The sequence below is a fragment of the Onthophagus taurus genome, chromosome 7 (genome assembly GCF_036711975.1).
Source record: "Onthophagus taurus isolate NC chromosome 7, IU_Otau_3.0, whole genome shotgun sequence".
Taxonomy (NCBI): Eukaryota; Metazoa; Arthropoda; class Insecta; order Coleoptera; family Scarabaeidae; genus Onthophagus; species Onthophagus taurus.
Window position 1 is genome coordinate 3,027,804 of NC_091972.1, and position 27,480 is coordinate 3,055,283.

Genomic DNA, 27,480 nt, shown 5'->3' on the forward strand with positions numbered 1-27,480 from the left:
CATTGGGTCATTAATTTTTCTAGTTGTCAATGTGACAATTTTTGTTTATGGTTGTTTAAACACGTTCTTAGCATCGAATACAAGGTCCACAATGATGAGGACATTGAACTCTGAGCAATTTCTCTTATTTTGGGAGGTGTACATGAAACATTTTTTTCAGGTGAATACATTTTGTGTTTTGACAGTATCTAATTGTCAATTCAAATTTCTATTTTCAAGTGTTACGGTGTTACCAACTGCTGCATACCTATTTCCCTACATTGTCAAAATTTATTTTATTTTTGTTAAAAAAAAGGGATAAAAACGCGAATTACAAAAAATAGCATAAAAAACACGTTTCATAAGACTTAAAGCACTCATTCATTAAATTTATTTTATCATTTCATTTCATGTTTAAATGCAAATTTATTACATTTGTTCAATATGTGAGGTTAAATCGATGTGACGTTAAGTTTTTGACATAACATTAAATAAATTCTAAATGTCATTATCCTGAATTTGGTCTTTTTATTAATTTATAACTTTAGAATACGCAGTTTTCGAAAAAATGTTGTTTGATACACGACAGCGAAACTCTTTTGCATTCTCGAACGATTTCGCTATCTTGTATCAAAAATAACTATTAAGATAATATAAATATACATAGTAAATTTGAAATTAATTATTTAATTATTTTATAATCAATGATTTTTTAAAAGTTACAGCAAGCTGGTTATCGAAGTAATAGGCCTAGTCCGCAATCTTCCCCTGGATTAGGTGGTCATCATTCAGCACCTTGCAGTCCAGGAGCACCTAGTCCCTTATCCAACGACTATTCAATATTCTCCCCAGCCCAGTTACAACAACATTTTGAGCAATTCTCAATGGTGAGTGAACAATAAATTACTTTTTAGGTTTCTTTTTTGAATACACACTTTCACTCCTGTCACATTTCACCTCACGCGCCCATAATCCCCCCAAGAAAGAACGGTGTACATTTAGTCTGTTTTTTGTTTTTGTTGCGTGCAGGGAGTGGTGAGTAACTTTAGATACCAACAAATACAAAAACAAAACTTAAAGCCGAAACGCAAAATGATAAAAAAGAAACTATCGTTGTTGCTTTTGAATGTACACAGGACATTTACGCGTAAAATATTTTAATGTTCCGTTTTTTTAAATTTCAAACTCATTCATCACATCCAATCACGTACTTTTATTAGGTAAAGCCCTTGTTTTTTTTTCGGAATAAGTAAATTTAAGTTGGGTGTTTCGTTGCGCTGTTTAAACGAAACGGAGTTGTCTGTTGTGATCATTTCTGTTAATTTCAACGATTTCAACGGGGAGCTTATATGGTTTTTCTGATCAGGACTGGGCACAACTGGTCGCCAGCCTGATGGAATCGGGCTGCGCGTGGAGCGCTCAAGTGCAGGTGAACAGAGATCTTCCTCAGTCAGAGCCTTTTTTTTCCTTTTTACAATTTATTATTATTATAGACGTTCTAGGCACCGTTTCAGTTTCTCTCCTTTTCAGTTTTTGTAACATCTGTAGGCATTCAGGATTCTCCTGTACATACATCAGTTTCGTTAAACAGCTCAACCTGTTTTTCCTTTAATTTTTTGTCTATCGCAGCATGGCTAAATAATACTCGACCTTTTGCATAATGTTTTCTTATTATCAAAGTATCATGCTTTCAGAAGTATTTTTAAAACCATTACGCGTTATTGTAAATCGTGTTGAATTTGCATGCTACAAGTAATTAAAATAGATATTTTAATAATTCCATATTAAGTTCTGTTGTGCACGCTGAATGAAAAAAATTGTTCTTTTATTATTATGTATGATCATTAAACAAATATATATTTTTAATATCTGTGGTGTAAAAAGTTTTTTATACGTTGTTTTAAATAGATGGACACACCAGCGAATACGGTTTCATACGTGGATCAAACGCACGTGTCGCAGTCGCAACATCAGCAGCCATTTACGGACGTAACTGTTAGCGCGCCCATCGAACTGACCAACGACGCCGGGTACTATAGTACTTCGCCACAATTTGTGTATCCTGCCACATCGCCGAGTTTACACACGACACCAAATACTCCAACAAGTATACCAGATATTATATTAACAGGTATTTATTAATCAATTTAGTTACTAAATACAAGTTATATTAAAAGTAATGTACTAAACGAAAATCCCATGTAAAGTATAGTGATTATATCAAAGTCATGAACGTTATATTTAACGAGTTGAATGAAAAATTGTAGCTAGCAAGAATTTCTTGGTAGCCAAGGATCTGCCTTTGTTTCTGCCTTCCTTATGGTTTGGCATACATGATCCTCCTTGGTGAATATGTATCTGGTGCTTGATCCACATGGTTTTTCCAACAGTTGGTATAATTCTATCTGTGTGAAATTTAGGGGGCTCTTCTTATGATTAGGACGGATTATCCCCATAATTCATTCGGTCATTTCTTCTATAGGTCATATATTGCTCTTTGCATTTGAGTATTGGAAAAAAATAGAGCAATTTTTAATTTTTCTATATTTAATTTTAAATTTATGTTTTTCGTCAGGTTTTACATTACTATGGCAATGTGCATTATATAGTAATTGTTTATCTGAAATTTGACAAAGATAGCTTTATTTTTATAGAAATTAAACAGAATTGCAAAAGTTGAGTTGGAAAAACACAATTTATAGGTAAATAACAGTTAAATTGAATAAAAAGCAAAGATTTTTTAGTACTTTATACAATCTCCTTTATTATTATTGTAGATTTAATTCTGGTGACTGTGACGGCCAAGTCATCAAATTTATTTTATTTTGTTTAAACCATTCCTTTACGACTTTAGATGTGACTTTCGTCGGCATAAGGTTTCGTAACATTTCTTAATATACAGGGTGTCTCAGAGAGACCGGTCATTAGACGTTTCTGGGGTTCTGGCGAAAATAAAAATTTGAGAATTCAGACTTAAGTATTATCAATTACGAGCTCTTCGTCTAAAATATTTTCAAATTTCTTGCACTTCCGGTTATACCGGAAGTCGCCACCAACTTTATTTTTTTAAATGGAACATCCTGTATATTTTTACATATTTGGATTTGTCTGTTTTCAAGGTTTATAAATAACTTTACTTTTTGCAATTTGATTCGGCCGTTCTCGAGTTATTCGATTTTTTCTAGAAAAATCTGCTCCAGCAGACATTTGTTCAAAAAATCAGAGAACACTCGATTTTTGGGATATCAATTTAGGATTGAGAACATGCTTAAGCAACATGATGGAGTATGTTTTGGTGCCGAGAACTGCGGTCTAGAACGTTTGATCACTTTACTACGGCACGTTAGGTTTTCAAAATTTGGAAGTACCATAACTTCATTTTTTTAAATGGCACCCCCCATATTTTATTTTTTAGTCGTCTTCGGTGTCTCATTCTACATCTTTTATATCCCATATGACCCATACCTAATATTAATAGTTTGGGAGATAATTAGGGTTTTTTGAAAAATGCACACATATCATATGGATATTTAGCCTAGTGTGCCATGAAAAACAAACCTTCTCAATGAGTTCTTGTCAAAGACTCACTTGTTTACGTCACTTGATGCATGTGAGCGAATAATTATCTGTTAGGTCCCTTAATATTAGCACTGAAACTAGTTAAAATCGATAACAATAACGAAAGTAATATTTACACAAATCAAGAAATTCTTAATTTATTTTTTTTGCATGAAAAGCGCGACAAAGTTCGTAGTATGATTCCCAGATCTTCTTTGGCAGCTCGAATTGAGGTGTTGGGACTGGGCTCGAAATAAGCCAAGGCATTCACCTCTTCCGTTGCATTATCTACTACATATGTTGGTCAGTTTAACACGTGATTAATTCGTCCAAAATGCAAAAAATTTGCTTCTATTCCTCTAAATTTACCTTTTGTCATCGGAGATAAATGTAGATAATTTTCATTAAACATTCTGCAAGTTCTTTGTCGCACTTTTTGTGCACAAAAAATAAATTATGGATTTCTTCATTTGTATAAACATTATTTACGTTATTAATATCCATTTTAACTGGTTTTAGACTCACAAGCATCAAACAACCTAAATTAGACTTTGACGTTTATCAATAAGTCATTAAACATTTGTTTTCCATGGCACACTAGGTTAATATCCATATGATATGTGAGCATTTTTGAAAAAACCCTAATTATTTCTCAAACTATTAATGTTAGGCATAGGACATATGGAATATAATAGATGTAAAATGAGACGCCGAAGACGACTAAGTAATAAAATATGGGGGGTGCCATTTAAAAAAATGAAGTTATGATAGTTCCAAATTTCGAAAAGTTAACGTGTCATAGTAAAGTGACCAAACGATCTAGACAGCCGTTCTTGGCACCAAAACATACTCCATCATGTTGTTTAAGCATGTTCTGAATCCTAAATTGATATCTCAAAAATCGAGTGTTCTATGATTTTTTGAACAAATGTCCGCTGGAGCAGATTTTTCTAGAAAAAATCGAATAACTCGAGAACGGCCGAATCAAATTGTAAAAAGTAAAGTTATTTATAAACCTTCAAAACAGACAAATCCAAATATGTAAAATTATACAGGGTGTTCCATTTAAAAAAATAAGGTAGGTGGCGACTTCCGGTATAACCGGAAGTGCTAGAAATCTGAAAATATTTTAAACGAAGAGAACGTAATTGATAATACTTAAGTCTGAATTCTCAATTTTTTATTTTGGCCAGAACCACAGAAACGTCTAATGACCGGTCTCGCTGAGACACCCTGTATAATCATAAATCTATCCATTAACCAGAGAAACATCCCCAAACCATCACAGAACCACCTCCATGTTTTAATGTTCACTGCATGTACTTAAAAGTCATCCTTTTTCCTATTGGACGCCTCACATATTACACTCCATCACTTTTAAATAAGTTAAACTTGGATTCATCACTAAACATTACCTTTTTCCATTCGTTGTATGTCCACTCTTGATGGGTGCGTGCAAACAGCAGTCTTGCGGCATTTTTTTTTTTTTTTTTGATAAATGTGGTTTTTCGCTAGTCTTCGGGCAAATAGTTTATTTTCAATTAATCTATTGCGTATGTACATGTTGATACCTCCAAGTTGTGTGTTTCTTGTAACTCAGCCTTAATTTTGGCTGAAGAATAAAATGGATATTTTTTAGCTGTTCTTATAATTATTCTATTAACGCATCCATTGGTTTTTCTGGCACTTTTTCTTCAAGTCTGCAAGTCCCGTCTTACGATATTGTTTAATAATTCGCGATGCTACACATTTGTGTAAAGAGAACCTTTAAAATTTGAAAAAGAGAATTTTTAAAATCATTAATAATCATTTGTTTTACAGTTTTACAAACAGCTACACCACAAGGCATGTTTAAGACTGGTCTTATCGAATGTATCAAAAACTCTTTCTTATTTACCATATGTTTATATTTCTTAACAAAGTTGTTTTACTTTTTTCCAACCCAAGTTTTATAATTTTATTTTATTTTTAATAAAATAAGGCTAGCTTTGTGAAATCGTCACTACATAAATGCTATATAATATACACTAGCATAGTAGTGTAAATCCTAAGGAAAAACTTTTTTCCAATACTGTATTTGACAGGGATTTAGTTCATGCCAGATTCAAGCCCAAAAGATTCAAAAAATAACCAGTTTCTGTAAAAGGCTACTGATACTAGGAAAATCGTTTGAAAGATTTTGCAGAGTTTTACATGGCATGTTCGTTTAGAATATTGTTTTTAATGTGCTCTGTATGTACAGGATGGTTCAAATTTGAAATTGGCATATAACCCAAAAATTATACGAGTTGGAAAAGAGTAGGTGATTGTTTCTATACCGGGAATTTCATGTAACTCGCAATATATGAATGCAGTAACCTTAGTTACGAAATTATTAATAGTACAGGCATTAGGTAGTTTTGTAAAGGAAAACTTTTGCTTGCAAAAGGTGACTCTGAGTTTCCGTCATAAGAAACGCACGGCTAAACCCGAATGTTTCTAGTTCTAGGTCAAGTGTTAGTTCTAGTTTTACACTAGCACTGTTACTATGTAAAACTAACACTATACCTAGAACTAGAATTATTTGGGTTTAGCCGCACGTCTCTAAAGACGGCGAAACTCGAATGATTCTAGTTCTTGGTCTAGCGCTGCATAACAATTGACTTTAGCTGTCTAGTGTTAGTTCTAGTGCTAGTGTTAATCTAGTTTTATTTGTTATTCAGCGCTAGATTGTTGTATATTTTTATTGAGCTATGTTGTTCACCGTATTAATCCGCTATATACCGAAGTTTACTGCAATATCAAATTCTATTACGCGTGTGAAGTTGGCCATAGATTTCAGTCATAGATTTTAAACTGAAAAAAATGCGTGGTCGGGGTATTTAATCGAGCTAATTTCAACGGCATCGTATTCCTGGTGGCCTCTTGTTTTAGATTCGAAAAGAAAATTTTCCTAACAATTTCTTATATTCTAGAAAAATCGATTTTCTTCAAACATAAGCAAATGTCGGCCTGTTCGGGGTTTCTAATCGATCCCATTTCAACGGCATTATACAGGGTGTCTCACGTAACTGGTTCGTTAGAACTTTTTCAGGTTCCACTATTCGTAGAGATTTGAAATTTTGGTAGCATGGGTTGTTCATTCGGAACTTTCGATCTAAAATATTTTCAAGATGGCCGCCACTTTTGGTCTACCGGAAGTAGACCATAACTTCGCTATTTTAAACGGAATGCTATAGTTTTTATTACACCGTTTAATTGTACGTAAAAAAGTAGGTTGACTTTGATAAAAGTTATTGGTACCTAGCGTTTTTCGTTTTCGAGTTATTTTGGTTTTAAGCTTTTTTTGGTAAATTTCAACATGCTCTTTAAAACTTCATATCTCAGCCAACGTTCATTCAAAAAAGATCTACGTTGGCACGATTACTCTTCAGATGTTGTCAAATAGATTGTCATTTGTTGTATCGGAGTATCTTATACAGGCTGGTCAAAAATTGAATTACTGTTTCTCCATATTCAATGGCGAGAAAGTCGAACATTTTAAATGGAACGCCCCATATTTTTTTAGCCTATCAGGAAGAGAATTTAATTCTCTACAAATTATCTATAAACATTCTCACACCTATTTATTGTAGTTTGCCTCATATTGCGAAATTTATTAAAACATGCACGAAATCCAGGTTTTTTATTAGAAAACTATGGATTTTTGACAGTTTTTGGTCCATGTTTGTATTATTGTTGTCATTAGTTACATTTGACGACGGGTGTAAGTCATTGAACATCATGGTAAAAAAATCATGGTATTCCAACGCCGATAATTGAAATTTATTTTGTATTGATGGCGAATGTAATAAACTTTTGGACAGGACGTGTCGAACACTTAATGAGAGATGCCTAACAAACCTAACGCCCATCACAAGGAAAAATTTCAAAAAATTGATAAAGAATTTCTTAGTTTTGGATATATCGAGACCAAAAGAAATCGCATATTTCCGGTCACCAGTGATGAAGACAACGAAATAAATATTTTACCGTGTTTTATTGCATTTCCAAATTCAATTTTATAACAAATTTATATTATAAATTTATATTTTTATTGAAATCTAATTTTTATCATTAATTTTTTGTTTTAATAGTTTAATTTATTTGATCTTCTGTTTGCTATTTTTGGTAAGTAAAAATAATAATATAAATAAATTAAACAAAAAACTGTCGAAATGCCTTCTAATAAAAATACAAACGGTTTCCTGCATTTCCTGCATGTTTTGATAAATTTACGAATATGAGAGAAACTACAATAAATAGGTATAGGAATGTTTATAGATAAATTGTAGAGAATTAAATTCCCTTTCGTGTAGGCTACTAAAAAATGGGGTGTTCCATTTAAAATTTTCGACTTTCTCCCCATTGAATATGGAGAAACGGTAATTCAATTTTTGACCAGTCTGTATAAGATACTCCGATACAACAAATGACAATCTATTTGACAACACCTGAAGAGTAATCGTGCTAACGTAGATCTTTTTTGAATGAACGTTGGCTGAGATATGAAGTTTTAAAGAGCATGTTGAAATTTACCAAAAAAAGCTTAAAACCAAAATAACTCGAAAACGAAAAACGCTAGGTACCAATAACTTTTATAAAAGTCAACATATTTTTTTACGTACAATTAAAAGGTGTAATAAAAACTATAGCATTCCATTTAAAATAACGAAGTTATGGTCTACTTCCGGTAGACCGGAAGTGGCAGCCATCTTGAAAATATTTTAGATCGAAAGATCCGACTGAACAATCCATACTACCAAAATTTCAAAACTGTAGGAATACTGGAACCTAAAAAAGTTCTAACGAACCAGTTACGTGAGACACCCTGTATTCCTGATCGTTTCTTGCTTCAGAATCAAAAAGAAAATTTTTCTAACCATTTCTTATATTCCGGGAAAATCGTTTTTTTTTTTGCAAACCATCGCAAATTTTAGCCTGTTTGGGGTTCTTAATCGATTTAATTTCAACGGCATCGTATTCCTGGTCGCGTCTTGCTTCAAATTCAAAAAGAAAATTTTCCTAACCATTTTTTATATTCCGGAAAAATCGATTTTCTTCAAATATAAGTAAATGTCGGCCTGTTGTGGGTTTCTAATCGATCCCATTTCAACGGCATTATTTCCTGGTCGCTTCTTGCTTCAGAATCAAAAAGAAAATTTTCCTAACCATTTCTTATATTCCGGGAAAAACCTTTTTTTTTTGCAAACCACCGCAAATTTTAGCCTGTTTGGGGTTCTTAATCGATTTAATTTCAACGGCATCGTATTCCTGGTCGCCTCTTGCTTCAAATTCAAAAAGAAAATTTCCCTAACCATTTCTTATATTCCGGAAAAATCGATTTTCTTCAAACATAAGCAAATTTTAGCCTGTTTGGGGTTCTTAATTGATCCCATTTCAACGACATTATATTCCTGGTCGCTTCCTGCTTCAGAATCAAAAAGAAAATTTTCCTAACCATTTCTTATATTCCGGGAAAATCGTTTTTTTTTGCAAAGGATCGTAAATTTTACCCTATTTGGGGTTCTTAATCGATCCCATTTCAACGACATTATATTCCTGGTCGCTTCTTGCTTCAGAATCAAAAAGAAAATTTTCCTAACCATTTCTTATATTCCGGAAAAATCGATTTTCTTCAAACATAAGCAAATTTTAGCCTGTTTGGGGTTCTTAATCGATCCCATTTTAACGACATTATATTCCTGGTCGCTTCTTGCTTCAGAATCAAAAAGAAAATTTTCCTAACCATTTCTTATATTCCGGGAAAATCGTTTTTTTTTTGAAAACCATCGCAAATTTTAGCCTGTTTGGGGTTCTTAATCGATCTAATTTCAACGGTATCGTATTCCTGGTCGCCTCTTCATCAAATTCAAAAAGAAAATTTTCCTAACCATTTCTTATATTCCGGAAAAATCGATTTTCTTCAAACATAAGCAAATTTTAGCCTGTTTGGGGTTCTTAATCGATCCCATTTTAACGACATTATATTCCTGGTCGCTTCTTGCTTCAGAATCAAAAAGAAAATTTTCCTAACCATTTCTTATATTCCGGGAAAATCGTTTTTTTTTTGAAAACCATTGCAAATTTTAGCCTGTTTGGGGTTCTTAATCGATCTAATTTCAACGGTATCGTATTCCTGGTCGCCTCTTCATCAAATTCAAAAAGAAAATTTTCCTAACCATTTCTTATATTCCGGAAAAATCGATTTTCTTCAAACATAAGCAAATTTTAGCCTGTTTGGGGTTCTTAATCGATCCCATTTCAACGACATTATATTCCTGGTCGCTTCTTGCTTCAGAATCAAAAAGAAAATTTTCCTAACCATTTCTTATATTCCGGGAAAATCGTTTTTTTTTGCAAAGGATCGCAAATTTTACCCTATTTGGGGTTCTTAATCGATCTAATTTCAACGGTATCGTATTCCTGGTCGCCTCTTCATCAAATTCAAAAAGAAAATTTTCCTAACCATTTCTTATATTCCGGAAAAATCGATTTTCTTCAAACATAAGCAAATTTTAGCCTGTTTGGGGTTCTTAATCGATCCCATTTCAACGACATTATATTCCTGGTCGCTTCTTGCTTCAGAATCAAAAAGAAAATTTTCCTAACCATTTCTTATATTCCGGGAAAATCGTTTTTTTTTGCAAAGGATCGTAAATTTTACCCTATTTGGGGTTCTTAATCGATCTAATTTCAACGGCATCGTATTCCTGGTCGCCTCTTCCTTCAAATTCAAAACGAAAATTTTCCTAACCATTTCTTATATTCCGGAAAAATCGATTTTCTTCAAACATAAGCAAATTTTACCCTGTTTGGGGTTCTTAATCGATCCCATTTCAACGACATTATATTCCTGGTCGCTTCTTGCTTCAGAATCAAAAAGAAAATTTTCCTAACCATTTCTTATATTCCGGGAAAATCGTTTTTTTTTTGCAAAGGATCGCAAATTTTACCCTATTTGGGGTTCTTAATCGATCTAATTTCAACGGTATCGTATTCCTGGTCGCCTCTTCATCAAATTCAAAAAGAAAATTTTCCTAACCATTTCTTATATTCCGGAAAAATCGATTTTCTTCAAACATAAGCAAATTTTAGCCTGTTTGGGGTTCTTAATCGATCCCATTTCAACGACATTATATTCCTGGTCGCTTCTTGCTTCAGAATCAAAAAGAAAATTTTCCTAACCATTTCTTATATTCCGGAAAAATCGTTTTTTTTTGCAAAGGATCGTAAATTTTACCCTATTTGGGGTTCTTAATCGATCTAATTTCAACGGCATCGTATTCCTGGTCGCCTCTTCCTTCAAATTCAAAAAGAAAATTTTCCTAACCATTTCTTATATTCCGGAAAAATCGATTTTCTTCAAACATAAGCAAATTTTAGCCTGTTTGGGGTTCTTAATCGATCCCATTTCAACGACATTATATTCCTGGTCGCTTCTTGCTTCAGAATCAAAAAGAAAATTTTCCTAACCATTTCTTATATTCCGGGAAAATCGTTTTTGTTTTGCAAAGGATCGCAAATTTTACCCTATTTGGGGTTCTTAATCGATCTAATTTCAACGGCATCGTATTCCTGGTCGCCTCTTCATCAAATTCAAAAAGAAAATTTTCCTAACCATTTCTTATATTCCGGAAAAATCGATTTTCTTCAAACATAAGCAAATTTTAGCCTGTTTGGGGTTCTTAATCGATCCCATTTCAACGACATTATATTCCTGGTCGCTTCTTGCTTCAGAATCAAAAAGAAAATTTTCCTAACCATTTCTTATATTCCGGGAAAATCGTTTTTTTTTTGCAAAGGATGGCAAATTTTACCCTATTTGGGGTTCTTAATCGATCTAATTTCAACGGCATCGTATTCCTGGTCGCCTCTTCATCAAATTCAAAAAGAAAATTTTCCTAACCATTTCTTATATTCCGGAAAAATCGATTTTCTTCAAACATAAGCAAATTTTAGCCTGTTTGGGGTTCTTAATCGATCCCATTTCAACGACATTATATTCCTGGTCGCTTCTTGCTTGAGAATCAAAAAGAAAATTTTCCTAACCATTTCTTATATTCCGGGAAAATCGTTTTTTTTTGCAAACCATCGCAAATTTTAGCCTGTTTGGCGTTCTTAATCGATTTAATTTCAACGGCATCGTATTCCTGGTCGCCTCTTCCTTCAAATTCAAAAAGAAAATTTTCCTAACCATTTCTTATATTCCGGGAAAATCGTTTTTTTTTTGCAAAGCATCGCAAATTTTAGCCTGTTTGGGGTTCTTAATCGATCCCATTTCAACGACATTATATTCCTGGTCGCTTCTTGCTTCAGAATCAAAAAGAAAATTTTCCTAACCATTTCTTATATTCCGGGAAAATCGTTTTTTTTTTGCAAAGGATCGCAAATTTTACCCTATTTGGGGTTCTTAATCGATCTAATTTCAACGGCATCGTATTCCTGATCGCCTCTTCATCAAATTCAAAAAGAAAATTTTCCTAACCATTTCTTATATTCCGGAAAAATCGATTTTCTTCAAATATAACCAAATTTTAGCCTGTTTGGGGTTCTTATCTTAATCTCTTCTTCTTAATCTTTGGGGTTTGAAGAAAATCGATTTTCCCGGACTATAGGAAATGGTTAGAAAAATTTTCTTTTCGAATTTGAAACAAGAAGCGACCATGAATACGATGCCATTGAAATTAGATCGATTAAATACCATGATCACGCATTTTTTTCGGTTTAAAATCTATGGCCAACTTCACAGGCGTAATTCTATTCATATTTTGCATTTTATGTGTGACAAAGTAAGTAGGTACGTCCTGGTTTCTATAGAAATATATTTTTGTATATCACATCTTAAGTGAAATTCACTGTATGTTGCTGAAAACCCAAAAAACTAATTAAATAAGATTTGAGTCTGATTCAAGTATGTCAAAATAAATATTACTACATTTCTAATTCTTATTCTTTTTGATATAGAATTTTGAACACCTGTACATATTTTATAAACACACTAAGTACGTAAATTAAAACTGTATGTGATGTAGATTTTTCAGTGCCAGACGATGTAAGTAATAACGATTTATCAAAACAACTAGACCTATTAGAGCAAGAAACGTTACGAGAAAGTCTTGAACCGTTAGATTTTGATGAAATACAAAAATTATCGGAAAGTGGGATGAATCTAATACCGGATAGTGTAGAAGATAATTTTCGGTTGGATCGTTTGTAACCGGTTAGTGTTTTAAAAACGAAAATGATTATTTTACAGTCAAAATTTTTAGTATGTTTTTGTAGGACATCACTGCCGAAGAATTCTACGTAAAGAGACCTGCCGAAAAAACGTTTGGATCAGAAAGAAGAGCGGGAGAAAAAGGAGAAGACGAAAAAGACGAATCGTGTCGTGACCCAACGTAAAAATAATCTGACTCCAAGGCATTTCTGAACAATTTGAAAATCTATTCGATGTGATCGTTAGACTATAGTGATTTCTCTATTAAGATTACTATTATTCAAATTTAATAATTACTACTGTATGTGTAGACGAACGGAAACGATGATTCTGTGTCCGTCTGCGAACTTTTTCTATGTAGTGTTCGAGTGTGCCAATTAAAAACATGGTCCTCACAAATGACAGTTTTCTAAAACGATACGGTTTCTCGGTCGTCATCAATCGTACATACATTTTCTCACTTCGCCGTTTTAGTGCAATCGCTTTAAAGTGACTACTTTTTTTGCAATAAATTATAAAAATAGCTCACGTTATCTTACGAATTTTTTTGTATGTTTTTTTTTGTTAAGTTTTTGACATATTTAAAGCAGATTCTATATATTTACCACAAATATATAATTCTTAACGAATATATACACGGGGATTTTTTTATTTTCAATAAAAAGATTTGAGTTTTTATTATTTTGTTTTTCTTTTTATTTTAATTAGTTTTCCTTTTACATTTTAGTTTCGTTGTTTCGTCAGTGGCCAAAATTTAATGCGCACAAATACGTTTAAGAGTCTAGTTTGTGATGGCTACGGTTTTTAATATGTAAACGGGGTAAGGAAAAATGGGCAATTCAAACGTATTATTAAGACTGAATGGACCGTAGTTAAGGTCGTAATATATCTTTGAGGACTTTTTGCTAATCAAAATACAATTACAAATTGTTTTAAGCGACCAAATTTTCGTTGTTTTAAAGCAAAATTAATAATTTCTTATTTTAAATTTGTTTAATAGCTACTTATGTGATGAGTCATAACTTTGGTCTTTATGGACATTTGGTTTATAATAATTCTGAGTGAATCCATAAAGCATTGTTATTTATAGACGTGTTACATACGTGGCTTTATGTCTGACTAAAGTTCAAATTTAAAACATTTTAGGTCAAAGTGAATTTATTTATTCATTATCTTATTCTAGGAAGTTGTTTTTATGAAATTGGGATCTTATAGTGTCGTATTAATGATTATACAGTCGGACATAACATATTTATAAATCTTTATACAAGATGAGTCACTCTCTATCGTTAGAGCTATAAATACTAAAAATATATTACACTTAAAACAATTTTTAATATTTAATTTTAATGATATAAACATAATAAAGACTGTTTCACTGGTTTTAAAATTTAATCGTGACTCACATTGTATAAAGGTTTCTTTTTCGTTTTTAATAAAAACATTATATGCTCTGTATATACACAGCGGTAGTCTGTAGAAAAATTACTATACGAGCGGTGTTTTATACTGAACGTTGTTAATCGTTAGAGAATTTAGGAAGAAGATACACTTCAAGAAAGTGATCCATTTCTCCCTTTCTTTTACATCAATACTTTGTTGAACTCCTGTTGGTCATAGTACGATTTATAAAGAGGTTTTTAGAAAATAGTTACATATTTCTCAAACGATTGTTTAGACACGTGTTGTGACGTCTTTATAAAATTTTATCTATGTTGAGACCATCAAAATAATTTATTTATTATATAAATTAATATCAGAGATGTAAAATAAGATCGTCATTTAAAATTACAATAAAACAAGACTTACGAAACGTTTCGCTTTTTATGTGATCAAGATTTTTTCGAATCTAAAATCAAATCTTTTTCATGTAAGAAAGGAAATTTAGACGAGTTTTAATAATAGACGGAAATAATTCGTTAATACAACGTTCTCAATGTTCAAGTACGCTTCTCCTCCCAAACTTTTGTACATATTATCTAAGTGTCGTCAAAAATGTTCGAAGTGTATCGAATTTGCGGTGGCGATTTTTAGAATTTTCCATTGTTATAGGCACGAAAATGTCAATTGTAAAATGCATGCAGCGTCAACTTTTTTGTATAAAAAATCAGAACGAGTGAAATTAAAATAATGTTAAAAATTTGGATTTTTTTTTCTTAAAACTCCTTCAACGGGGGAAATACATTTAGAACCTTCAAAAAACTTCAAACAACCCAAAAAAGAATGTCTGAGTCAATTCAATAATATAGATGCTAAAAAAAAAGTCATTCCATTATATTACATTTTAGTTTTTTTCTAACTTATTTTTAAAATGACTCTAGTTCTAGTTCGATTCTAGTCAGGGCCGGCGCGAGGCTTTTTTACGCCCTAGGCCAAACTGTCCTATCACGCCCTTTGATTTGTACAATATACAGCACAGAATACAGAATCATTTTCTATGTAGTCCAATTTAATGAACTAATAGCATAAATGAATAGGTAAAATATGAATAGGAAAAAAAATTTAAAAACTTTATAAAGAATAACATTGTCTAATATTTTATTAATACTAAAACATAATCGTATCGTTACTTCCAACAATATTAACATTTACGTCATAACATTGTAGATGCCGCACATTTCCCTTTGAAGGCAGGCCACAATATTAAAATGCTACTTTTCGTGCTTTCTCTTGTGCGAATAATGAAATTAATTCACAGAGGTCCAGATTGTAAGCCAGTTCTTGCTCTATTGATATTGTCGCTAATCCAAGTAATCTTTCTTCAGCCATCGTTAAGCGCAAGTAAGTTTTAATTAATTTCAATCTAGAAAAACTGCGCTCTCCACTTGCTACAGAAACAGGGAGAGTTAATAAAATCCTTAACGCGACGTAAATATTAGGAACGCTATTCTGGAGATCATGCCTTAAAATGAAAAGAAGAACTTCAGATGGGCCCATTACTTTTGGAAGTCTTCGAGACACACTTTGAAGTTCTCAGCATAAGTCTTCTCCATAAATGTCTTTACAGGAATTATGCGTTAAGGCACTTTCAAACTTTTTGCATTGCATAAGAATATCAGCTTCGTTTTTATCCTTTAAGTTAATAATATCGTAAAGAAACCCAAATAAAGCACAATACTCTTGCATTTGATTAAATCTTTCCTGTATTGCATTTACTGCATTATCTATAATCATATAATAGAATGATATTTTATAGTTTTGTTTGGGATCTTGTATTGATACACCTTCGGCTTCATAATCAAACTGTAACTTCCAGCTGTTTCGTACATACAAATATGTCTGCATTCTTATTTTGCAGTAATTTGCTTGTAATGTTGATTTCGAAAAGAATATTGTACCATACCATCTATTGTACTTATACCATTTGCAATTCCTTTTGCTTCTACGCGCATGATGTTTCCACTGTAACCTGCTGGATTTGGGTCATTATAAATATCCATAACGGCGTCATATATTTTCGAAATTTGAAATGGCAGCGGCTTCAACGCATCGATACGGCTTTCTCAACGTGTATCACTCAGGGGTTTGATAGTTAAATTTGTTGCATGTTTTTGAAGAATGTTTTGTAGAACCAGCGAAAAAAGTATAAATTTTTTGTACAATGTTAAAAAAAATTGTAGCCTCTAGGGAACAGCTCACAGCATCATTCACCACTAAATTCAAGGAATGGGCGTTGCATGGAACAAAGAATGCGCGTGGGTTTTTTTCAATGATTTTTCGTTGAACTCCATTTATTTTGCCCTTCATGTTGCTTCCGTTATCGTATCCTTGCCCTCGTAAGTTATCAATTTGTAATCCCATTTGTTCGAGTTCATCCACGATTGTTTTTGATATAAAAGCACCTGTTGTTTCTTGTAGTGGCACAAACCCAAGAAAATGCTCCCGTATGACCACGTCAGGTTGTTGTGTTTCTTCATCCATTACATCAACAAATCTTATTATAATTGTCATTTGTTCCGTATCACTGATATCAGGAGTACAATCCAATATGATTGAATAATATTTGGCTAATTTAGCACTATTCAAAATTTTTGCTCTTATAGCTCGTGATAGCAGTTGTATAAGTTCATTCTGAATATCCTTGCCGAGATAATGAACAAATAATTTAGCATCTTTAACGTTTTGCAAATGTTCATTCATGACTGAATCGAATAATGCAAGATATTCAATAAATTTTAAATAGTTGCCGTTATTATGGTCATATAATTTATCCTTTGAACCGCGAAAGGCCAAGTTTTGTCCACCCAGAGTTCTCACCAAGGCTATTAAACGATGTAAAATTTGTTTCCAATAGCTCTCCTGTTGTTTAATTTTCTTTTGGTGCATGGCGTCAATGGTTTTATTTTCACGTAGGCGAACTTCTAATTCTCGCCAAACTTGACAATTGTCAATGTGATTTACATTGCGCTCATGGGAAGAGAGGATGGTGCTCATGTTTTTCCAGTCATTACTTCCTTCTCGGCACAGTGAGGTATATGCAGATTTTTGTTTTTTCTTGAATAACTTGCAGCAAAAACATACAACTGTGTTATTTGATGGAGAATAAACTAACCATTTCCTTGGTATTTTTTCTCCATTACACATTTGTCTATTGAAGTGAACCGTGGTAAACCTACGGTTGTTTTTATCTTTGGGAAACTGACTTGGAATATTTTGTTGAGGGCCGCGTGAGACAATCATTTGCCGCAAATGATCATTTATAGAATCAGGCCAGGTACCAGGATCGTCATAATCAATGGAAACGTATGCCGATGTATTTGATGTTCCTTCATCCTTTAAATTTTCACCGTGTACTGCTTCTGTTCCCTGCTCCGTAGTAGAAGTACTGCATTCACTTGTCTCTGTTAGAATATCCGTATTTTCTTTATCTTCTCTTTGAAGAAACACAAGGAGAGATCTTTTTAATTTGGCACTTTCTTTCTCTTTTTCCGCTTTCCGTTTTCGGTTTTGCGACCCAGAAGGTCGCTTAGGCTTACTAGCATCAGCCATGACAGTTCTATTGAAAGAATACTTTGATTATTCTTGAAAAGCGAACATCACCTATTGCAAGTGGTATTCATAGAACACTTTTGGAGGAAGACATCGATAGGTTTTTAACAGAACGCAGAACACCGGAAACGACATTGAGAAAAATTTGCAAGAATCGATTTTTTAACTGCTTTATCTTACAGCATGTTTTTTTTTTGTGGGCAAGAGGTTTAATGAGTTTTTATTGAAATAAGACAGTTATTAAAAAACAATTTTTGTGAAATTTTCTCAGTGTTGTTTACGATGTTCTGATGTTTTAAAAATCCGTCGATATTTTAACTAATTTTAACGTCATAATATTTTCACACTTACCAAATGTTTTAAATCACAACACAATAATAAAGGTTGTGAAAGCAATAGGAAGTAAGGTTATATTTATGTCTACTTCCTTTAGAGACATTAGAGACCATTAGAGAATGTAAAAAAGATCAGGCAATACACTAATTGAAAACCACGTTAAAATTAAAAATATTATACATAGTCCTTATAGTCCGGTCGAGTATGTAATACGTACAATTGTTAAAGGTTGCCTAATACAGTGGTCGCTTTTGTTAAAAATTTAGCCCAATTAAGATTAATTTAAGAAAGTGCAAAACTTTTGGCTATTTTTCTCGTGCGCCAAAATTTTGCGCCCCCCCAAACTCGCGCGCCCTAGGCAACCGCCTAAATTTCTCTTATGTCGCGCCGGCCCTGATTCTAGTTCTTGGTCTAACGCTGTATAACAATTAAAACTAGAACTAACACTAGGTGTAGTGTTAGTTCTAGTTTTATGCTAGCACTGTTACTATGTAGAACTAACACTATACCTAGAATTAAAATTATTTGAGTTTAGTCGCACGTCTCTAAAGACGGCTAAACCCGAATGACTCTATGTAAAATAAATAAAAGCCGTAATGAGGCTTAAACGATGTTTATTGGCAAAATATTATAAGTTCGGTGCTACACGTGTTTCGTATTATTTCCACATCAACAGGAACGACTACAAGATGAGAGAAAATACGTTAATTATTGTAAATTTAAATATAGATATACAGGGTGTTCAGGGGTCATTACGATCAAAAAATGGTATATCACCTATAGGCGAATTCGTCTTTGTTTAGGAGATATGGAAATAAAAAAAAAATAAAAATGATAAAAATAAATTTATTTATTTATGAATGGGTAGTTAATTAACACAAAATTACAGCAGCTGTTCAAAATGAGAACCACATTTTCTAAACACGCAGCCATCCTTCGTGTCATAAAATATTGCCAGTTAATTACTGCCAATTCATTCTTTATCGAATTAGTAGCTTCAACTATTCGCGTGTATCTGGTTTACGATTACTGCTATACACACGAGATTTGAGGCAACCCCACAGAAAAAAATCTAGAGGCGACAAGTCAGGTGACCGAGCTGGCCAATGTACAGGACCACCTCGTCCTATCCACCTTTCCGGAAAATTTTCATTAAGAAATACCATCACTTGTCTCCCAAGATGTGGTGGTGCCCCATGTTACTGGAACCACATGCCACGACGAGCTTCTAGAGAAATATCTTCCGTGTAATTCGGCAATTCTTCTTCCAAAAAGTGAAAGTAAGTTTCTGCACTAAGACGTCCTTAAAAAAAATGAGGCCCAATAAGATGATTATTTAACAAGCCGTTTAACAACGATTGTTTCGTGGGTTTTGATCCGTCCAGATGTGAGAATTACGTGTGTTGTTAATACCATTCCTTGCAAACTGGACCTCATCCGTAAAAAGTATGTATGAAATAACTTCTAAATTATTTTGAAATTACTGGAAATACCGTACTCGATTTTCTAAATCTTGCGGAAGTAAATGCTGGACTTTTTCTAAATGATAGAGAGAGATAAAGACCATCATAATGCAGAATTCTCCTTACGTTGGTTTGAGGGATTCCCGTTGTATCAGATGGTATGAGATTGGTATGAGATTCTACGAATACTGGTAGAAGGACTTCGTTCAACTGCATTTAAAACTGCTTCAGCGTGCCAATTTGCATCTCTTTCTACAGGACGACGTGGGTCACTTTTGCACTTCCATTGCAAAAACCATATACGAAAACCATATTCTGCATTAGTAAGACTAACGGTTCTGCCAAGACTAACTGTAAACTTTTTTAATTCCTTCAATATCTCTGAAATAAAGAGGAATTCACCTGTAGGTGATATACCATTTTTTGATCGTAATGACCCCGGAATATATGAGGTTGCGCATATACCAGCCTGCGCAGTTGAAAAGTGCTGTTCCATCCGACCCGTGGACGTGCCGCGGACTGGTCGGCGACAAGTTGGCATGAGTTCCAACGACCGTCGGACGCGTTCATGTACGCGTCCGCGACAAGTCAAATGCGTACCTGGTTTCGACGATGTACGCTTTGTCACGTTCTTTAGCGCTTGCGCATAACAGAGCATAACTCATTTCCAATTGTGCAGCCGGTCTGTTTGTATCTCTTATGGGTATCTTTACGATCAAGCGGGTCTGTCACGACGAGCTGAGTCTATATCTATGTGGCAAACTACTGGCACTATTTCTCTGAAAATTTGCATATAGCGTTTATCCGAGGTGCTCGTTTCAAATAAAATATTTTCTCCAACTTCCGGTTATACCGGAAATGGACCCCAACTTCGTTATTTTAAATGGAATGTACCAATTTTTATTGAATTTTCGAGATCCCCACCAAATTTTAATATAATTTGATATAAGTCATCATATGTCTAGAGTGCATCATTTATGAATTATTTCAGTTTTTTCGAAAATTATGGCAGATGCAACCCTTCACAATAAAAGTAATTTTTCGAAATTACACTCGAGTCCGACCAAATATTCTCAGGGTTTGCACAGAGAGGACCCATAGTTTACATAACCCTTGAAAAGTTTTTTAAAAAATTATACAGATTGGTCAGAAATTTTCCCCGAATTTCCCTATTTCGAAAAGTCGAAAACTTCATTTTTTTAAATGGCAACCCTAATTTGGGGGTTGATTTTCAAGTATTATGTAAGCTATGGGTCGTCTCTGTGCAAACTTTGGGAATATTTGGCCGGACTAGAGTGTAATTTCGAAATATTATTTTTATTGTGAAGCGTTGTATCTGCCCAAATTTTCGAAATGACTGAAATAATTGAAAAATGGTGCACTCTAGACATATGATGACTTTATCAAATTGTATTAAAATTTGGCGGGGATCTCAAAAATTCAATAAAAATTGTTAAAATAACGAAGTTGGGGTCCATTTCCGGTATAACCGCAAGTTGGAGAAATCTGAAAATATTTTAGCTGGAACGACCACTTCGGGTAAACCCGTATGTAAATTTTCACAAAAATAGTGCCAGTAGTTTGCCATATACATATAAAGACTCAGGTCGAGTTTCTGGTGTTTTGTTTGACAAATTAATCAAAAAAGTGCAAAAACATGCATATTTTATTTCATTTTTCTAGTAAGGGTTATTACGTTTTTTTTACATTTCTAATTAATGCTACTTTAGTTCATTATTGTTAAAAAAATGAGTAAATGGATTTCGTTTGAAATCATATATTGTGGCTGCAGCGCTAACTATCGGCAGGGTTGAATATAAAACGTACATAGAAATTTCAAACCGTTCCAACAGCGTTGACGAAATGTACGCGTACACGAACGTGTCCACGGACGAACATGCGCAGAAAAAAGTCCTGTACTAGTCGTGTACGCGTACACGACGAGTCAAATTTGTGCGGTTGGAACGAACCTATGGTATAAGTTTGTCGGTAGAGTCACGGAACACCTGTATGTTAGGCATTAATTTATACTGTATGTTTAGAAAGTAATATTTACCGTCATATGGCTACAGACTCAATTCAGCCAATAGACAACATTATAAGCGTGTTTAAAATACACCCAATTTTTTTTTAACTTTCGGTTCAATTTGAATATCTGGTTTCTTATCTTACCATATTCAGAATATTGTCTTAAAGGAATATAAATATATTTTGGTGATTCAGCTTCTTGTGTCGAAAGCGATCTCTCTTTTAACATTTTATCTTCTTTCTGAGGAATGGAAGGAGTTTCAGCAGAAAAAGCTCTTCTCAAAGGTTCAGTTATAGTCGTTAAATATCCTGTGATTTCTTTATTAACTTGTTCTCCTTTAGTTTGTTTTGTTTCCTCCTTGTTTTTGTGATTTATATCTTGAATCAACTCTTCTTCAGGCTTAGTAACAATCTGATTATTACTGAAAATCACTGTATCTACTGAGTCAGCTGAAGTTGTTGAATCCTTACTAATTGGTCTTTTAATTGTTTTGACATCAAGCTTCTCTACATTTTTTTCTTGTGGTTCGGAAGATATCTCAACGACGTCTACACCATTTTCAATTATTACTTTAAGCTTTAAGTTTCTTTAAGTTTCTTCTTCAGCCGTACTAATTAAATCTTCGTTTTTAACATCGGATTTTAAATCAAAAGGATTTTTTTGTGATATGGGCGTCTCAATATTTTCAATCAAAATTGGTTGTGTTTCGGATGAAACATCAAAATCTTTACCTTTTTCAATTATTACTTTTAATATATCATTGTCATCTTTATCTACAAAGTTTTTAATAAAATCTTTTTCTTCATTGATTATGTCGTTTTTTAAAACTTTATCCACAATTTCTTCTTTCATATTTTTAACTTTTTCGACATTATCTTCAAGATTTTCTTCTTCCACCAAAGTGGATAATCTCTCTTTATCGTCAATAATAACCTTAGGAATAAATCTATGCTCTTTTCTAGATAAATATCCTCTAAATAAAGTTTGAATTACTATCGCAGCTTTTCGACGTTGCTCTTCGGTAAGTACATCGATTTTTCCACTTTTAAAACTAACATTTCTCCTGATCTTGTGACCTCTCCATACCGATTGAATCTTCGTGGCTGCTTTATTTTTGTAATTATCCATCTCAGAGATAATTTCTTTATTGATAGATGGTTGAACATCACCGCCAAAAATAGAATCAACTTCGTTATTTTTAATTTCTTCTTTATTCTCAGACGATTTTTCAATTTTCCTCAATCTACGTCTAGTTATAAAACTTCTTATCAAGGATTGTATTAAAATTGCTGCTTTTTCCATCGACATCGATGAAGTTTCATTTTGTTTAGGAGTTTTATTTATTAAATTTTTAATGGGTGATTTGGTTTCTTCATTAGAAATAGTAGAACTTGAGGAAGATTTCGAAGAGGTTTTTTTCAGTTTATCCTTGTTTGTTTCCATACTCCACCGAAAGGATCTCGTTTTTTGGATTCCAAAGATTTCGATAGGCGACGTTTTTCGAGGATACATTTTGCTTTTTCATTTATGTTATCGTTTTGAGGGGTTCTCGGTGACAAGTTAGAGTCTACTTTAGCCTTGACGTTTCGTCTATTGATCCTGCGAATAGGTAACAGAGGTTGTTAATTTTTTAATTTCATAGTTGTGCCAATTGTTGCTGTTTTAATTTTTAATGTGTCGTTTTTTGTGTATTCTTTACGTAAACTCGATCTTCCAACTTTTGGTAAAGATACTGCTTAAAAATAAACATAACGAATTTTTCGTTTTTACCTTTATAATTTGCTTTATTTCTATTAGATAATAGACGTGAAAAATATTCGGATGCAAAGGTGTAGATATCATCTGGTTTTTTTCTTAGCACCCAATGTCACATTGCTTACTTTACGTTTTTCAGATCATTCCCAGTCGAAAATTTTGATTGCTTTTATTCATGTACATTTATTAAAAAAGTTTTATAGAAAAAATTGGGTGTATTTTAAACACGCTTATAATATTGTTGCTTAATATCTGGTCTATCCCTGCTTAATAGGGCCGTTAACTATTTTTTTTTATTGGCTCATTCGAAAGTTTTTTAAAATTGATTGACCCCATATTTTTTAATTTTTGATTCTGAGGCTTAGTTTTTCCAAAAAAAAATAATAAAGTTTGAAATTACAGGCCGCGAATTCAGTAGCGCGTCACTCAGATTTGAGCGTATGATTGGAGCGTATAAAAATCAATAAAATTCCTAGAGAGAGACAATGCTACGAATCTTATGCGCTAGAAGAAAACAGAAGAAAACGGGAGAGAAATCACGTCTGTGATTTCTTTCTTCTTACTTAAAACGTCACAATGAATCAGGGGTGGGGAATTTTAAACTTTTATATTAATTATTGCAAAAATTAAACAATTTTCGAACGTGAAAACGTTACTAATCCGTCTAATTTAATTTACATTATCGATTTTTTGAAAGACGGTCTTTCTAATCGATTGACGTTAACGGCCCTATTGAGTCTGTAGCCATATGACGGTAAATATTACTTTCTAAACATACATTAATACCTAACATCTATCTATATTTAGATTTACAATAATTAATGTATTTTCTCTCATCATAAGGCGAAACACGTGTAGCACCGAATTTATAATATTTTACCAATAAACATCGTTTAAGCCTCATTATGGCTTTTATTTATTTTACATTGAGATTTCAAACGATGAAGCTGGAACAAACCTTAGCTTTACGAATGACTCTAGTTCTAGGTATAGTGTTAGTTCTAGTTTAGCCGCACGTCTCAAAAGACGGCTGAACTCGAATGACTCTAGTTCTTAGTGTAGCGCTACATAACAATTAAATCTAGCTGTCTAGTGTTAGTTCTAGTGTTACATTACATTACATTACATTACATAGAATACATATCGGGTAGGCGGACCAACCAACCTTGCACCGCGACCCTAAGGATCTATTGTACCCCGATAGATATCGTTATCAAATTTCACCGTGCAGTCCAATGCTCTTAACGAACATTAATACCTTGCTCGGCGAAAGGTCATTCAGATCTTTTGAGGAGATAAACTGCGACCCAAAAATCGAGAATCTGATACGGTTAACGGCAGGGCAGTGGCATAAAACATGCTCAACCGTCTCTGCTTCCTCCGCACATAGTCGGCATTCAAAACTAAACCCAACAAGTTGAGGTGTGCTTTTAATCGGCAGTGCCCAGTAAAAACACCCATTAGAACTTTTATGCTACTACGGGCAAGTCCTAAAATATTCCCGGGTTTGACAGTGGCGATGTTAATAAACACCTTAGCATGTCTCATTCCAAGAGAACTGGTCCACAGTAGGCGAAGTCTCTCTTCAGCCCGCAGTCCAATCCTATATTTGGCCATCGCAAATGATACACCAACTGCTGGTTCCGGTCCCACAAACGCTTCAGCGCTGCCATCTCGTGCTAGCTTATCTGCCGCTTCATTGCCAGCAACACCAGAGTGACCCGGGACCCAGATCAGAGAGACTCTGTTATCACAACTCAGTGTGTTTAATGTTCTCTTACAATCATTAACCAGAGCCGACACCGTTTTCACGGCTTGCAGCGCCTGGAGAGCGGCTTGACTGTCTGAGAAAATTCGTACTGTCATGTTCTTCACCCCTCTTTCAAGAAGGATTTTAGCACCCATGTCAATAGCAAATACTTCCGCCTGGAATACAGTACAGTACGTACCCAGGCTGTAGGCTTGCTTAATTCGAGGTGTCTGGCAGTATACTCCTGCTCCTACCCCTTCAGGCGTTTTTGATCCATCTGTGTACAAGCAAATGTCTGCCCGAACCAGAGAATTTTCATTTTCGATCCAGGACTGCCGCTCAGGCAGTACAATCTGGTATCGAGCGTTAATCACTGATAGTGATACCGCCAAATCTGACGGCATTGATAGCACAGTATCAGTGCTTATAATGTCTTCCGCAGCCCATTGGTAGGACATGTCGGAACAGTTTTGAGTATATTGCTTAAATCTGTAAATGGTTGTTCTAGCCACTTTCTCTATATGCAGATGCAGAGGAGATAGGCCAAGCAGAACCTCCATTGCTAGAGTTGGCGTTGTGCCTATCGCACCAGAGATTGCCAATCCAGCTACTCGTTGAATTCGTGAAAGTTTACTGATAACTGAAGTCTGTCGGACTTTCCTATACCAGGCTGCTGCTCCGTATGTGATCATAGGTCTAACCACAGTCACATAGAGCCAGTACAGTCTTTCAGGGGTAAGACCCCAATTTTTTCCACAAAGACTGCGACAAGTTCACAAGGATAGTCTAGCTTTGTGCAAAACTCCCTGCAAATGTCCATTCCATGACAGGGTTTTGTCTAGGATTACTCCTAGATATTTGACTTCCTTTGAGAAAGGAATTTCTTCACCTTGGATAGTTGGGCGGATTAGTCCATCCAACTTTCGCTTCCTGGTGAAGGGCACAACAATTGTTTTTTGCGGGTTTATTGAGAGGTTCTCTCCCTTACACCAAGCGCAAATGGTATCTAGGGTCACCTGGAGGACTTTAGATATCCTCGGCAAACAGGTTCCTTTGACCATAACGACAATGTCATCAGCATAAGTTTGTATTTCCACACCAACGGCTTCGACTATCGCAATCAGATCGTCAACTAGGAGGGACCAAAGCAGGGGAGATAACACCCCTCCCTGCGGGCAGCCACCTCCCGGCCTGAAGCGTATCGTATCACCGTGGAGTGAAGTAGAAACTATTCTACTATCTAGCATATTGCGGATCCAACCCGCTATAGTTGCTTCCACTCCCCTGTCAAGAGCAGCTCTTTCAAGAGATTGTGGTATTGCGTTGTTGAACGCTCCCTCTATATCCAGAAACGCACAAACCAAGATTTCTTTATCCTGCAGCGTCCTGGATACTCTACCAACTAAGTTGTGTAGAGCCAATTCTACTGATTTTCCCGCTTGATAAGCATACTGGTGGCAGCTCAGTGGACCAGATACCAATGGCACCGTACGGATATACCGTTCCAGAACTTTTTCAAGGGTTTTCAGCAGAAATGACGTTAGGCTGATGGGTCGAAAGGCATTAGGAGTAGGGACCGAACGGCCCGCTTTGGGTATATAAGATACCCGTACTTTAGTCCATTCTGCCGGCACATATTTCCAGGCGACACTCGCTCTGAAAATTTTTACCAAAATTGGCAACAACAAAGACCTCCCCTGCTGTAACAAAGCAGGAAAGATATTGTCTTCTCCAGGCGATTTGAACGGCTTAAACGTTTGAATTGCCTGGTCCACGGATGTGTAAGTGACGACTTTTCTAGCCACACTCCAATCCGTATTTGAGGGGCGCTTTGCCTTGCAGGAATAGCCCGCTGTGGCATTATCGGCCCTCATCATCAGGCTTCCTGGGAAGTGAGTCTGCATGAGAAGCTCCAACGAGGCTCTGCTAGAGTCCGTAAAACTACCATCAGGCCGCCTAAGTGAGCCCAGGGGTAGTACCGGATCTCTAGCGAGAATCTTGTGAATTCTTGCACTGCTGGGTGTGTCTTTCACTCCCTCACAGAACCTCCTCCAAGACTCTCTTTTTGCCTTACGTATGTTTTTGGTGTAATTCGTTAGAGCTTGTTTATATTTCTCCCATTCACCTAATGTCTTAGCCCGGTTGAAAAGCTTTCGGACCTCTTGTCTTTCGGAGCTAAGAGATTCGTTCCACCAGGGTGTGCCCCGATTACTACTTTTCACCTTCAGTGGACTGCTACTGTGATATGCAGAGCGAATTGCCACAGAGATCTGCTCCGTGGCAGTTCTAGTGTTAGTATTAGTCTAGTTTTATTTGTTATTCAACGCTAGAAACTTCAAACAACCCAAAAAAGAACGTCAGAGTCAATTAAATAATTGAGAAG

The 27,480-nt window shown here is 34.6% G+C and overlaps 3 protein-coding genes across 8 annotated transcripts in view; 1 reads left to right on the plus strand and 2 right to left on the minus strand.

The window, feature by feature from the left end:
• The window catches only part of LOC111424434 (CREB-regulated transcription coactivator), a 34,222-nt gene extending 20,769 nt beyond the window's left edge, over window positions 1–13,453 (plus strand). For 3 of the 6 annotated variants that reach the window (XM_023057962.2, XM_071197173.1, XM_071197174.1), the window contains 4 exons: window positions 699–866; window positions 1,888–2,110; window positions 12,591–12,778; window positions 12,828–13,453. In XM_023057962.2, coding sequence (XP_022913730.2) covers window positions 699–866; window positions 1,888–2,110; window positions 12,591–12,775 — 576 coding nt within the window. In that variant the 3' untranslated portion in view covers window positions 12,776–12,778; window positions 12,828–13,453. Of the gene's footprint in view, window positions 1–698; window positions 867–1,008; window positions 1,015–1,345; window positions 1,409–1,887; window positions 2,111–12,590; window positions 12,779–12,827 lie in introns of all 6 variants that reach the window. The other 3 variants (XM_023057957.2, XM_071197171.1, XM_071197172.1) reach the window with 3 other exon arrangements.
• Window positions 13,454–15,748: 2,295 nt separating this feature from the next.
• Window positions 15,749–17,764, minus strand: LOC111422254 (zinc finger MYM-type protein 1-like). Its single transcript, XM_071198351.1, has 2 exons — window positions 16,516–17,764; window positions 15,749–15,939 (listed from the first exon to the last, which is right to left on the minus strand). Exons 1-2 carry the CDS (start codon window positions 17,762–17,764, stop codon window positions 15,749–15,751), a joined length of 1,440 nt encoding a protein of 479 aa, XP_071054452.1.
• A 1,535-nt stretch (window positions 17,765–19,299) lies between these two features.
• Window positions 19,300–23,104, minus strand: LOC139430893 (uncharacterized protein PF3D7_1120000-like). Its single transcript, XM_071198352.1, has 3 exons — window positions 22,204–23,104; window positions 21,736–22,140; window positions 19,300–19,403 (listed from the first exon to the last, which is right to left on the minus strand). Exons 1-3 carry the CDS (start codon window positions 23,102–23,104, stop codon window positions 19,300–19,302), a joined length of 1,410 nt encoding a protein of 469 aa, XP_071054453.1.
• Between the last annotated feature and the right edge of the window lie 4,376 nt (window positions 23,105–27,480).